Here is a 13,573-nt window from a genome sequence, read left to right as displayed (position 1 = left end):
ATTTTAGGATTTTCAGAAAACTGAGGATTTAGAAGACATTTTGTAGAATCTGTCTCAGTCCTAAATTGGTTGCGTAAAAACTTTGAGTATGCCTACTTTTCCCCCCCCACCCACTGAGGCCACGCCCGGCGCTCTCTGAGTCTCCCACCTGATGTATGGAGTCCTAACGACAGCGGACATGTAACAGGCCTGGGACTCCCTAGTCGCTGCCCACACCGACCAGCCCATTATAATAACCCATTCTGACCTGAGATCAGATTCATACGAGGTTTCCGCCGGACACACACTGTCTGATGAACCCATTCTGACCTGAGATCAGATTCTAAAAATGTCAGTCGCTCTTCGATTTTTCAAAAATAGCAGACCTACAAGCTCATATCGCGCCACTCGGTGGCGCGATATGAGCTTGTAGATCTGCTATTTTTAAATAGCTAAAGCATAACATGATGCTGACACCAAAATGGGTGCCCGGTCAGAATGGGATAATATATTCAAGGATTAAGCCTGGCTTCTTCTTTTTTTTATATTATCTCAGAAGTCCCCATGAATTATGAATAGAGAATTTCAAAAATTAATTGCCCCGAATTAAATGATTCAAGATAATGTTTCTTTTATAAATCGTAATAGGGCCAGAGGGCAGAGAAGGGGGAAAATACATTATAACATGTCCCCCCCCCCCCCCCCCCCCCCTCCTCCTTTCTCTCTCCATATGACAAAAGGAAGACTGGGCAAAAGACACTAAGAGGGGTGGGTGACCCTTCTGCCAGTGTTGCCATGTCTGCTAATCGTAAGCCACTTTGTCTTGTTTTTCCTGCAAAGTTGCTTATATATTGGTAGCTGCGGCTTGCATTTTTCTGGGCTTGCAAAGATTATAAAGAAAACTAGATGTGCCTATCAGATCAGGCACCACCTACTTTGGAGCAATGCGTTCTCAAACATGTTTATGTTGAGGACCGTCTCAAATATAATTGGTTTTGTCCACGGAATAATCAGAAGATATTTTGTGCCATGGTCCCCGTTTCTCTCGCCCACTGCATGGCAAAATCTTCTGGGGACTCAGTATATGGACAAAATGTATGTATAGTTCAATTTATTTTTAAATAGCCAATATATATGGCTCTATCCAAGAGTTTCCAGTGTGCGCTGTGATGTGAGCTTGCAGATCTGCTATTTTCGGAACACAATCCCTAACATTTCAGTCTAGTTTTTATTTTGACAAAATCTGCAATTTATTCATCATAGTTTAGCTTCGTTTTTTTTTTTATTAGTTTGTCAGTGAAAAAATGTAATGGACGAAAAAAAAAAAAAAACAGTTTTTTATAGTTTTATAGTCAACAAAATTAAAGGAGCATTCAGTGATTTGGAAAACCCCCCCGGTAACAAGATGTGCACATGCACGCACTACAGTGGGGGGGGGACACGCAACAGGCCAACAGCACGCACACCAAGGCCTGCCCCCCGCTCGATCATGATTGGCGGAAGGCCCCTCTCTATCCTGATTGGATGAAGGCTGGGCCACCTAGCCAAAAACGAAACCTAAGGTTTTTTTGTTTGTTTTTTACCCCCAGGGGTTAACTGGGGGACAGGGAGGAACTCCTTATATGGTCAGCACACACTATAGTAGGGAGGATTATCACAACAACAAAAAAAACAAGTGAAATCACTGAATATACCTTTTAACACTGGTATGAAACAGGGCAAGAAGACAGCAGGACACAGTGAGGTGAGAAATGAGATGGTCAATTTAATCTCGGGAGGGGGAGGGGGGGGGGGGGCTCTGCTGCAGTTTGGGGGCGCCAAGTCCTGTAGCGTTTTAACATACTATGTGGTTCCTTCGTATGCACACAAACCCTGCAGAGACTGACTATATACTGCATGTATAAAGCTGTTAACGGGGTCCGTCGGATAACAAAACACGCATCGTCTATGTCGGAGAGAAACCTTGCATCTCGCCTCTGGCAACTTTCTTTTGTTCTTTTGTTTCCCCCCCCCCCCCCCCCCCGGAAAAAAGCTTTTTTTCCCCCTAAAATTTCTCACCCCATGAAAAGCCTTGAATGATTATATATATATTTTTTTGGGTCACATTCCTGACACATGCAATAATTTAATAATTGAAGACGATAGAGCACCGAAGTCTGACGTCAATGTCGGTAGAAGGTGCAAATCCACGGGTTCGTGTACTTTGTATATGCCTTTGTAATACTTATAGGAGGATTTTAGATTGCCTCATATAATAACTGTTTGAAAAATCATCCCGGACGTTTCGCTCATATGGATATGAAGAATCAACTGACGGAGAGAAAATGCTATATAAGGCCTATATAAAATATGAACTCCAAAACAACTGTGTGGTGAGCCTAGATATAATACTGATGATTCCAATTCACTTCAATTAGTGGAAATATTGGATTATTGGCTCAAGAATGCGACAAAAAAAAAATATCCCATCTCTCTTTTCAAGGCTTCTCATGTGGTGAGTAAAACAAGTCATTGTTGGGGTGAAGTTGTTTAAAGTGCGTCTGAGATTTATATCTTTTCAATCAATAATAACATATTGAATCAATGAGAAGTATTATCAAGAGCTTGTGTGACTAAATAACTACATGGGAACAGAGGTTCTTTGGACATATAAGGTTTCCACCCGACTGCGACCATATCTGGTATAGAACGTCACAGTCCCGCCCCCCCATTTCATGACGACGAGAGACCAGGAAAATAATTCCCCGCTCATAGACTTTTCAAAAACATATTTATTTAAAGACGTTTACGCTGCGGACAAAGCCAACTGGAGTTGTGACAAATCATGACAATAAACACAATGTTTTGCCGATCAAATAATTAGAAAGAAGAAGAAAACACTTTTTGTTTTTCTTGATTGTCATGATTTGTCACAACTCCAGTTGGCTTTGTCCGCAGCGTAAACGTCTTTAAATAAATACTTAACAGAGAATTATTTTCCGGGTCTCTCGTCGTCATGAAAAGGGGGGCGAAAGGGGGACTATTGTTACGCGTCTACAGGTTAAAGCTATAGGAGCTCACATACAGTACAAATGTCTTTTTTTCTTTTCTTTTTTTTTTGAAAAGCAGCAAACAGGTTGAACATATTATTACCAATAAGATTTGGTAAAAGTTGTATGGTTGCATAAGAAAATACAGAGGTTTTTGTGATGGGAAAAGTGCTGTAGCCCACAGAACAAAAGCGTAAAACGGTGGTAAAAAAAACAAAAAAACAGGCTTAAACAAGTCACACAATGTTCTACAAGCTGGTTATAGGAAGTTTGACAGGACGTTGAAATCTAGCCCAGCAGGTTCCAATCCCTTCCTGATCTGGGGCCCACTTTGAAAAAACAAAAACATCAGACACGTCTGAAAGTGAGTGGTGCTGTACTGTACTGTACTGTACTATAGCTCTCCTCCCTGGCCTCTGTCTGTGTGTTAGGCTGCACAACAGTGACACTTGGTGGTGACAATATGCTACTTCCGTGCTCGGACACAGGGACACACGCATAGCTGTGGTTGCACCGCTCAAAACGTGGTCAGATGGGTGTGCCGTGTAGGATTTCTTATCTAGTCCTCATTTGTGAGTAATGACACATTTTTAGAGGTTTATAAGAAAAGAATACCATAGATGTTGTTTATTTTACATTGTTATAATTTATTAGCACTAAAATCAGTGTTTTGGCAATAATTTGTGGCCCACCAGTGGGGTTGGCAATCGCTGGTGAGGCCCAATTTTATTTATTTTGGTAATCTGAACTGAAGGGTTGATATGTTAATATTAGAGATCGCTTTCCTGTCAAGACATGGGCCGGAAACTACGGAAAATACGTCTGCGGCTATTAGGACAGCCTGCCATTGGTGAACATAAGCCTACTCAATTAGTTGAAAAATACGCAAACGAAATAAAAACAATCAAACAAAAAGATACGCCAGACTGACAGTGCTTTTTTTTGTTTTTCACATAAAAGGTGCCATCATGTTCAAAATGCCTTGTGCTCTACAAGGCAGTCAGTATACTGCTCTGCATGGCTTTGTGACAAAGTCTACAAGCAGTGATCATCACGTCCTTCAGAGAGACCCTCCCACCATTCCTTAAACCAGTGGTTCTCAAACTCTTGTTCATGTCAAGGACCCATTCATTACTGAATTTGGCCAACAACCCCCATTTGAAAATAGGTTGTGCCAGGGACATAAAAATAGCCAACATTTAAAAAGTTCAATGTTATATATATATTTTTTTATAGTCTAGACTCTAGAGATTGTCTATTTTCAAGATCAAGCCAATGTTTTGCTTCTAGATCGGCTATTTTCAAATAGACTGTGTATATCGAGGTTACAACAGTTTTGGATGCTTTTGCTGTGGACTCCCTGGAACCCCCTCAGGGAACAGATGGGGGTCCCTACTTGGGGAACCAATGACTTAAAACACCAGAGGTGAAGTACATTCAAGTCATTTTCTAAATTATAATTAAAAATCACCTGACATTCTTGTCTCTCCTTATTCACGGCTGTAATATACCAAGTTGCCAAATGAATATTGTCATATTTATGACAATAATCTGTGATTCAAGCTGATCACTTTAAGCCTTGACAACTCACAATATCAGAATGTCACAGCGGTGTCGTATCAAAATAGCATTTCTGTTTTCTTTCTGTCTTTCTTCAAATTCAACCCTAAATCTACAATTACGCCCTTCACATCTTTACATGGGTTTGCTTTCAAATGCATTCCCGTTGTGTTAATTTCTTTAGTATTTTCAACCAATCCCTTCATAATATGCCTTGAAATCTTTCTATCTAAGAGTAAGAAAAGGAAGAAAAAAAAAGGAGTGGGCAGTGATGTTTCTTTTTTTGGACAGTATAACCCAAACACACGAGGGAAAACGATTGTCAACTCAAAATGCACCCGACATGTTATTGAGACAAACTACAGTAATAAACTGACCCAATCAAAGTGTGATTTTTTGGCTTTCAGGAGATAACATTTCAACTAATTCAATACTGTTTTCTTCTCCGTCCCCCCGCCACCCCCCCCCACCCGCCATGCTGGACTCAATTTCACGGTGTTTGCCTTCTTGCTATATCTTCCGTTTCCTTTCTCTGAACAGAGCATGTGGTGAAATGTGTTCCGTCGCTGAAAAAAAAAACAAAACTCATACCTCCGTATAGTTCAACTTTTTACGTCTTTCTCGTACACGTCGTCGTACGAGAGCCGATCTGAGCTCGGTTGTGAGAATGCCTGTTGTCGCTCTTGAACGTCAAAGTGAGAGATGTGTCTGTTGATGTCACGAATATTCAAAAAGCATTAACAAAAGCTCTGTGACTAAATAATTAACTACAGTGGATCCATTGCAACACAGGTATAGTTTTTCTATTTCCTGAAGAGACATACAATGATCCCCCCCCCCCCCCCCCCCCGACAGCGACAATGTAAAACTTCCAAACAAAAGCTGCTAAAAGACAAAAAACGACAAGCTGGGCTGGGTTCACACCGACAGCGTTGTAACAAACCGGCAAGTTATCGAACAGAAATGTTCAGCAGAATGTCTGTTGTTATCGAACGCTGGAAGGTAACACGCAACAAGTCACACGCTCTTGCAAGTTGTTTTAGTTAAAATTTATTTCCGCCTTTTATATTTCCGAGTCACTTCTTTTTTTTTTTAATAAGAGACAAAAATAAATAAATACGCTTGTGTGTGTGTGTGTGTGTGTGGGGGGGGAGGGTGGGCTGTGCGGCAGTGAAGGGAACACACACACACACACACACACACACACATACACACACACACACACATACACACACACACATCTCAGTCAATCTTCTCTTTGGGACCATCTTCAGTTCGAACGGCACTTAGGGCGGCAGCTTCCGCCTGGACGTCGTCACCGGGACTTGTAATCGCGGTGTCCGTCGTCGTCGTCAAGCTAACGTCCTGGCTGACCACGGTGGCCTCGTTATCGGCGGCCGACGGCGTCGGGCAAGTGTCATCGTTAGCATCTGCGGCGGCGGCGGCGACGACCGCCACCGCCACGGGCCCTGTTTTGGTCCCGTAGACCGCTGGCGCCTTCCCGTCCCCGTTGAGAGTGTCATCGTTAGCATCTGCGGCGGCGGCGTCTGCGACCGCCACGGGCCCCGATCCGGTCCCGTAGACCGCCGGCGCCTTCCCGTCCCCGTTGAGAGTGTCATCGTTAGCATCTGCGGCGGCGGCGACGACCGCCACCGCCACGGGCCCTGTTCCGGTCCCGTAGACCGCCGGCGCCTTCCCGTCCCCGTTGAGAGTGTCATCGTTAGCATCTGCGGCGGCGGCGTCTGCGACCGCGGTCCCGTAGACCGCCGGCGCCTTCTCGTCCCCGTTGAGGAGCAGCAGCGGCGTCTTCTCCAGTTCCTCCTCCTCCTCGTCCTCCTCCTCCTCTTCCTCCTCCACCTCCTCCAGCTTGCGGAGGATGATGGGCAGCTTGGCGTCGGCGTTCTCCAGCAGCGCGATGTCGCTCTCCTCGTAGCGGGGCAGCGGGGCGCCCTCGTCCAGCCGCCGCTGGAAGTTGAGCCGCCGCCCGCAGCCGCAGGCCGACGCCCTCTCCAGGATCTGCTTCTCGGCCAGGCGCAGCTCGATGGCCACGCGGGAGTGGGCCGAGAGGTCGGGCTTCTCCAGCGCCGAGCGGTCCTCCTGGAGAGGAGAGGGAGGTGGACAGTGTTGTTTTTGCACAGCAAATTTCAGTTTTTTGTCATAGTCTCTTGAAGAGTTTATTTAGTTTCAGTCACATTTTACTGATTTTAGTCACCTGGAATGTCTTAATGTTAGTCTAGCTTTAGTCGACTAAATCTACAGTTGATTGAGTCGACTAAAATGTATTTCGGCGGGCCTTGATGCCGTCGTAATGACTGCTTTTACACTTGCTGAAAATAGCCGTAATGCTTAGAACACCAAAAGGGGTTTCCCGCCCCAAAATGGGTTAAGTAAAAACATGCGAGAGCTTGCTACACCCAGTCCTCCTAGCGAATGATTAAGACCTTGAATGGCCGTGTGTGATGACCCATCCTCTTTGTGTGATGTCACTGTTCTGATAGTGTTGTTCTCTGTCCATGTGTAGGAGGAGACCAGCCTGCAGGGGTGTGCCTAGTGGAAGAGGCACACCTGACTCCAATCTGGCTAGGAGTACTTAAAGGGCCGCTGACACGCCCCGAAATTAATATGGGTGGTACAGCACATCACGTGGTCTGACGTTTGAAAACGATTTCAAACGGCACGTGACTATATCTCAGGCTCTGACGTGACCTAGCATCTAGGCAAGCTGAGTGGCTAGCGCACTAAAGGCTACTAGTGAGCTAGAAATGCAAACTTGGTGTCTATTTCATGGTTTCTGACCATGAGAGATTCAATGGCATACCTATTTTTTTATTATTGGGTGTGTCTGGACCCTTATTGTGCATATTTACAAGATGGTGACTACCCGAAACGTGAAACGTGAAAAAGAAAAGAGACAATGTCTCTTTTCTTTTTCACGTTTGCAGCCATATTGACAATATGCAAGCTCAAGGATATATGTCCCTTCTGGGCCATACATTAGCCAATGGATTAATATTGCTTCAATTTGCTTGTGTTTGCCAAAACAGTCAACAATCATGGTAGAAATCATGGTAAAGCACAATTTCGGGTAGTCACCATCTTGTAAATATGCACAATAAGGGTCCAGACACACCCAATAATAATCCATTGAGTCTCTCATGGTCAGAAACCATGAAATAGACACCAAGTTTGCATTTCTAGCTCATCTGGTTCAGAAGTTAGAGCCAAACCTATATTTTCTGGGTGCTAATATTATGGCGGCCATATTGGATTTCATGGAAACTTGCAATACAAAAAAAAAATCATATTTATATCATTGATCAACCTGTGAAGTTTCGTGGAAATATCCCTCAGTTTAAAATGTTGCCCTATTATAACTAATAGGGGATAATATTGGGGCGGCCATATTGGATTTCCAGCAAAAAAGAATGACCGGGTTGTCCATATAGGTTGTGATCCTATGGGGTCATAGATATTATTTCTGGTGGACAACCTTTGAGGTCATGGCAAATGCAGGTTTCCTAAAAAAAGGGTGGTTTGCCCCCTGGGTACCATGCATCATTTTCATTTGACCAACAACAACAAACTGGTTCTAAATGTTCTCCTTTGACAAACAACATTGATTCTAAAGGTTCTAATATGAGAAATAAGGTAAAATAAACATGAAATAAACATGGGGCGAGATATCCGTGCTTTGGGGCGAGATATCCACGATGTGGGGCGAGAACCACACTTTGGGGACGAGCTATTTATGGCTTTGGGGCAAGCCGTCTTCACTTTTCGAAATTCCAGGGCGACCGTTGTTCACTTTTCGTGGGGGTGAGTTGGAAAAGGGGCGAGCGTACCTGTTCTGGTTTTCAGTGTGCAACACTGCAACAGGCTTATTCTCCATTTTACACCAGTTCCGACATTTATATTCAGAGCTGTAGCATTAATTACCTTGAGTTAATATAATATTTGATATACATAAAATGATCACCCATACAAGTTGATCATTATAGCCTAAATAACGCTATGTCAATGATTAATGAGATGAAAGTTTCATCATGGTGGTGACGAAGACATCACATGCCTTCTGAATGTGGCTATTGGAGAGCTCCAAGTTGCGCACGGATACTTGTTATTTTTTCCAGTGGTTCCTAAATGCTAGTTTCTTTGAATATATCTAATCTTCACAAGTTGTCGCGCTGTGATTATTATTATTTGAGAGAGAGAGAGAGAGAGAGAGAGAGAGAGAGAGAGAGAGAGAGAGAGACAGGCAGTGGTAACCTGTGAATCTCCAGGGCTCCAGCACGGAGCCCTGTTCAGCACTTAGCCGTGTTTGAGGCCATGTCATCGGTGGAGAAACGGAGAGCATGAAACTCGTCACGCGAAATTGCGATTATGCAACAGTTTACCCTAAAACTTACACGTCAACTCAATGTCATTGTAACGAAGATTTTCGAGCGAAAAAATATTTTCTTTCAATTACATTTATAGCCATTATGACTCTAAATGTGACACCAAAATAGTAGCATAAGTTGCTATGCTACTACGGCCACCAAGCCCGGCGAGCCCGCATAGAAGTCGATGGGGAAAGCTTGTCACACTCTGACGTCAGAATCATGATAGCATTGTTTGATAGCCGTTCTTATCTCCCGAGGGGCGTGTCAGCGGCCCTTTAAGCAGGCTGGTCAAGGCCTTTCTCCCTCTCACCCCTACTCAGGAAACATTGTTTGGTTTTGGTTATTTTGAGTTAGTTTGGTCCTTATAGTTAAAGCACCTGCACATACACTACATTCTCACACATCCATACATGCACTACGTACACTACAGATACAACTGACTACTCACACCCCACTCTAAAAGTAAAGTATAATTTATGTTTAAGCTAGTTTCTAATAAATACATTTTGGCATTTATTTCTGTGTGTCGTCTCCCATATTTGTCATGATCTGAGTCAGGTCATGACACCGTGTCTGACCTCTACTGTGGTCTTGTAGGTCTGATTAAGACCTTGAATGGCTGTGTCTGACCTCTACGGTGGTCTTGTAGGTCTGATTAAGACCTTGAATGGGCGTGTCTGACCTCTACGGTGGTCTTGTAGGTCTGATTAAGACCTTGAATGGCCGTGTCTGACCTCTACGGTGGTCTTGTAGGTCTTGAGCAGCAGCGCGGCGCGAGTCTCCAGGAAGGTCCACAGCTTGATCTCGTTGTCCCAGCTGACGGGGAAGTCGCTGTTTCCCAGGGTGAAGATCTTATTGATGGCCCGCTCCCCCACCAGGAAGTCCTTCAGCTCCTCTGGAGAGGAGGAGAGGAAGGAACGGGATTAAAAGGCCGCTTCAGACGGGGGGGGGGGGGGGGGGGGGGGAGTGACGCAGGCTCGCTCGAGGTCTTAACCCATTCTGACCTGAGATCAGATTCTAAAAAATGTCTTCTACATCCTGACAGTTTTCTGAAAAAGCTATGTTTCTATGACGCGCTATGAGCGCTATGAGCTTGTAGATCTGCTGTTTTTCAATAGCTAAAGCATAGCATAATGCTAACGCCAAAAGGGGTTCCCGCCCAGAATGGGCCTGGGCCCGATCCGACGTTTTAGGGCCGGGCCTAAAATGTATGCTAATCGGGCTCCATGAAAAAAAATATATATATATTGAATTTGTTTATAATACAAATAATAGTTCTGTTCTGTCTATTTGTGTATTTATCTATTATGAAGATGGTGCTGACTGGCATTTCACTGTTACTCTGTGTAGAGTTCTCAAATTCTGCACAAAGTCGACCGGGCCCGACAAGACGTTTTAGGGCCGGGACGGGCCTAAAATCTATGCCAATTAGTTGGGCCGGGCCAGGCCAGGCCTCGGGCCTGATCAGTTAGGGCCGGGCCTCAATTCTCGGGCCCGATGAGAACTCTAAGGCTCGCCTGGATCGCCTGCACGAGGGGCAAAAAAAAAGAACGAAAATCTGACCACAATCCAGGTGCGTTTCAGTCGCTTACCGTCTGAAACGACCTTTAGGCTTCAAACGATTGTGGTTCCTTAACGATTCCCTCTTAACGGCCCAATTCCTTAAACAATTTAAGGAGTACTTCACCCAAAAAAGTACTTATTTTCCAACAATCACACACTGCATGGAGATTATTTTTTGTCGCATTCTCAAGTCAATAATTTGATGGCCGGCGGAGTCACCGGTAGTTCTCCCGGGTTGTTTTTATTTGTTATATCATCATTGTTTTTTTCAATTAGGTTGAGGATCGCTGACGTAAGCCCGGTCCACACATGCACGCAACTAGTTGCAACTTTCAACCAGTTGCAAGAAATTGCAGCGGTCTGGACCCACCAGGTGCAATTTGGGGAGAAATGGTTGCAAGACGTAGTAGCGTAACTATAAAAGGTCTGTACGGACCGAAAGAGTACATCTTTTTTTTTATGATATATTTGCATTAATTTAAACTGACGTTTGTGTAATTAGTACATGCACGCTGAGCCAATTATAATGAGGTGATAAAGTAACAAGATATATATTTTTTAAAACGTTTAAACCTTTAACCCATTCTGAATGGGAACCCATTTTGGTGTTTGCTATTGAAAAATAGCAGATCTACAAGCTCGAGCTTGTAGATCTGCTATTTTTTGAAAAAAATCGAAGAACGACTGACATTTTTGTGGCGCTACGAGCTTGTAGGTCTGCTATTTTTGAAAAAAATCGAAGAACGACTGACATTTTTTTAATCTGATCTCAGGTCAGAATGGGTTAATCAGACCAGTGTGTTGTCCAGTGGAAACCTCGTATGAATCTGATCTCAGGTCAGAATGGGTTAATGAGGCATCGTCAAAACAGAAATGTGTTGTGAAACGCCTGCTTCGTTTTCTCGCATCTTTTATTTGAGTCGCTAGCCTGGCGTGCAACGACTATTACTCACTCAGGCCTTTTGAACAGTACAGAAGGTCAAACGTTTTACGGTTGAGATCAACACATTGATTAAATGTCATTAACCCATTCTGACCCGAGATCAGATTCATACGAGGTTTCCACTGGACACACACTGGTCTGATTAACCCATTCTGACCTGAGATCAGATTCTAAAAAATGTCAGTCGTTCTTCGATTTTTCAAAAAATAGCAGACCTACAAGCTCGTAGCGCGCCATTCGGTGGCGCGATATGAGCTTGTAGATCTGCCGACGGTTCAAACTCTTCAACCGTTCATCTTCTTCGTGGGACCTTTGTGCCACGCCGGCTTTGATTCCGACGACTTACGCAGGTCTTTGGTTACATGAAACGGGGAACAGAGTGAGATAAAAGGGACTTGAGCGATGGTGCCCTGCTGGGTGTGCGAATGTGTGTGTGTGTGTGTGTGTGAGTGCACGACACGCTATTCCGTCATGTCACATCTGTTAAGAAACGTAGACAGCCTCGCTCGCTCTTTATGATACCGACCAACCCCCGACCCCTGTACCAACCCCCCACCCACCCCTACCAACCCCCCACCCACCCCTACCAACCCCCCACCCACCCTTCCCACCATTCCACCTTCCAAAAGGAGATGAGAAGCGGGAGGGGGGGGGGGGGGGGGGGGAGGGGGAAGACATTTTAAAAATTAACATGCAGTGCAAAAAAAGTGAATAATATATCACAAGCGCCGAGGTCCTGAGGATGAGTCCTTCCCCAGGAGGAGGAGGATGTGGCCTTGCTTGCTGGCTTGCTCTCGCGGCGCACGGGGGCTTGAGGGAGGGAGGGGGGGGGGGGGGGGGGGGGGGGGGGGGGTTATGACACCGGCGGGCGTTCTGCATACATGCAGATGAATATTGCAGGGCCTCCCGGCGGATCGCTCCTCGCACACATCTGGTGGACTGCCTTGATCAATTAAGCGCCTATGGAACGGATAGGCCCCGTAGCGCTCCCTCCCTCCCTCCCCTCCCCACCAGACTTCACTTCACTTCGCTCCATCCACCTCCATCTCATTCACTCCATCCTCTCCTCTCCTCTCTCCTGGTGAATGTGGGGAAGGAAGGAAGCAGTCACTTGAGTAGGGTCTCTGGAGGAGGTGCCTTACTGAGGGGAAGGGGCCCGGGGGAGCATGCATGTCGTGCTTTTGCGCTGCCGTGAGTGTCTGTCTTGCCGGGGTCTGTTGGCCGTGATATAGGGGGGGGGGGGGTGGGAGGTGATCCTTTGGGAATGTCCCCCGTGGCACGACCTCAGTGTGTGTATTGGTATATCGTGTGTGTGTGTGTGTGTGTGTGTGTCTTACCCTCGGTCATGCAGAAGACCCGTAGAAAGGCTAGGAGCTGGGCTGAGATGGGAGGCTCGTTGCAGTGCAGGGCGAAGATGCTGGACCTGAGGGGAGGGGATTTGGAAAACAGCACAATATGAATCCAATGATATTCAAGAGCCAATAATTTGATGACCAGCAGTGGTTCATTATGGAGACACAAAAAGGAGACTCTTTGTGTCTGTGTTTTGGGACGCAAAAATATTTCAATCTCTGGTGACTTGATAGAAAACAAGTCATTCTTTGGGTGAACTACTCCTTTGCGTGTCGGAGTGTGCTCGACGCTTTGCCCGGTGATGGGACCCTCCCTTCATCTACTTGTTAAAGTTGACCTTTGACTTTGACCTTTGACCTCTGCACTTGGGTCTGCTATTTGCTTTCTCGACACCAAACCTCCTTGCCGGAAATAGCCGATCTATAAGCGCGCGCTGTGAATTTATGGAAACATTCACAACGTGGGAAAATAAAGTGTGTGTGTTTTGGTTTTAGAGATATTTACAAGGTTTCCACATATTTAAAATAAAACAATAGCCTAGAATTGGCACGGTAAACATGTAAGATCAATTGCTAGGGAGTGTTCTGTTGAGCCAACAAAAAAAAAACACATTGTGCCGGCACTAGAGCCTTGTTCATTAACCCCTTCTGGGCGGGAACCCCTTTGTGTTTTTATTGAAAAATAGCAGATCTACAAGCTCATAACACGGCACCGAGTGCCATGTTTACGAGCTTGTAGGTCTGCTATTTTCTTTTTAATTGTGA

At 45.1% G+C, this 13,573-nt stretch overlaps 1 protein-coding gene across 3 annotated transcripts in view; it reads right to left on the bottom strand.

Annotated features, from left to right (window-relative positions):
- Positions 1–5,051: 5,051 nt before the first annotated feature.
- The window catches only part of setd3 (SET domain containing 3, actin histidine methyltransferase), a 50,710-nt gene continuing 42,188 nt past the window's right edge, over positions 5,052–13,573 (bottom strand). The window contains exons 12-15 of one of the 3 annotated variants that reach the window (XM_083791392.1): positions 12,794–12,879; positions 9,685–9,845; positions 6,342–6,665; positions 5,052–6,260 (exon numbers count right to left, since the gene is read on the bottom strand). In XM_083791392.1, coding sequence (XP_083647518.1) covers positions 5,811–6,260; positions 6,342–6,665; positions 9,685–9,845; positions 12,794–12,879 — 1,021 coding nt within the window. In that variant the 3' untranslated portion in view covers positions 5,052–5,810. Of the gene's footprint in view, positions 6,666–9,684; positions 9,846–12,793; positions 12,880–13,573 lie in introns of all 3 variants that reach the window. The other 2 variants (XM_083791393.1, XM_083791391.1) reach the window with 2 other exon arrangements.

Source organism: Protomyctophum parallelum, assembly GCF_964188405.1.
Source record: "Protomyctophum parallelum genome assembly, chromosome: 20".
Lineage (NCBI taxonomy): Eukaryota > Metazoa > Chordata > Actinopteri > Myctophiformes > Myctophidae > Protomyctophum > Protomyctophum parallelum.
Note: the sequence above shows the minus strand (reverse complement) of the source record. Positions and strands in the feature narration are given on the sequence as shown.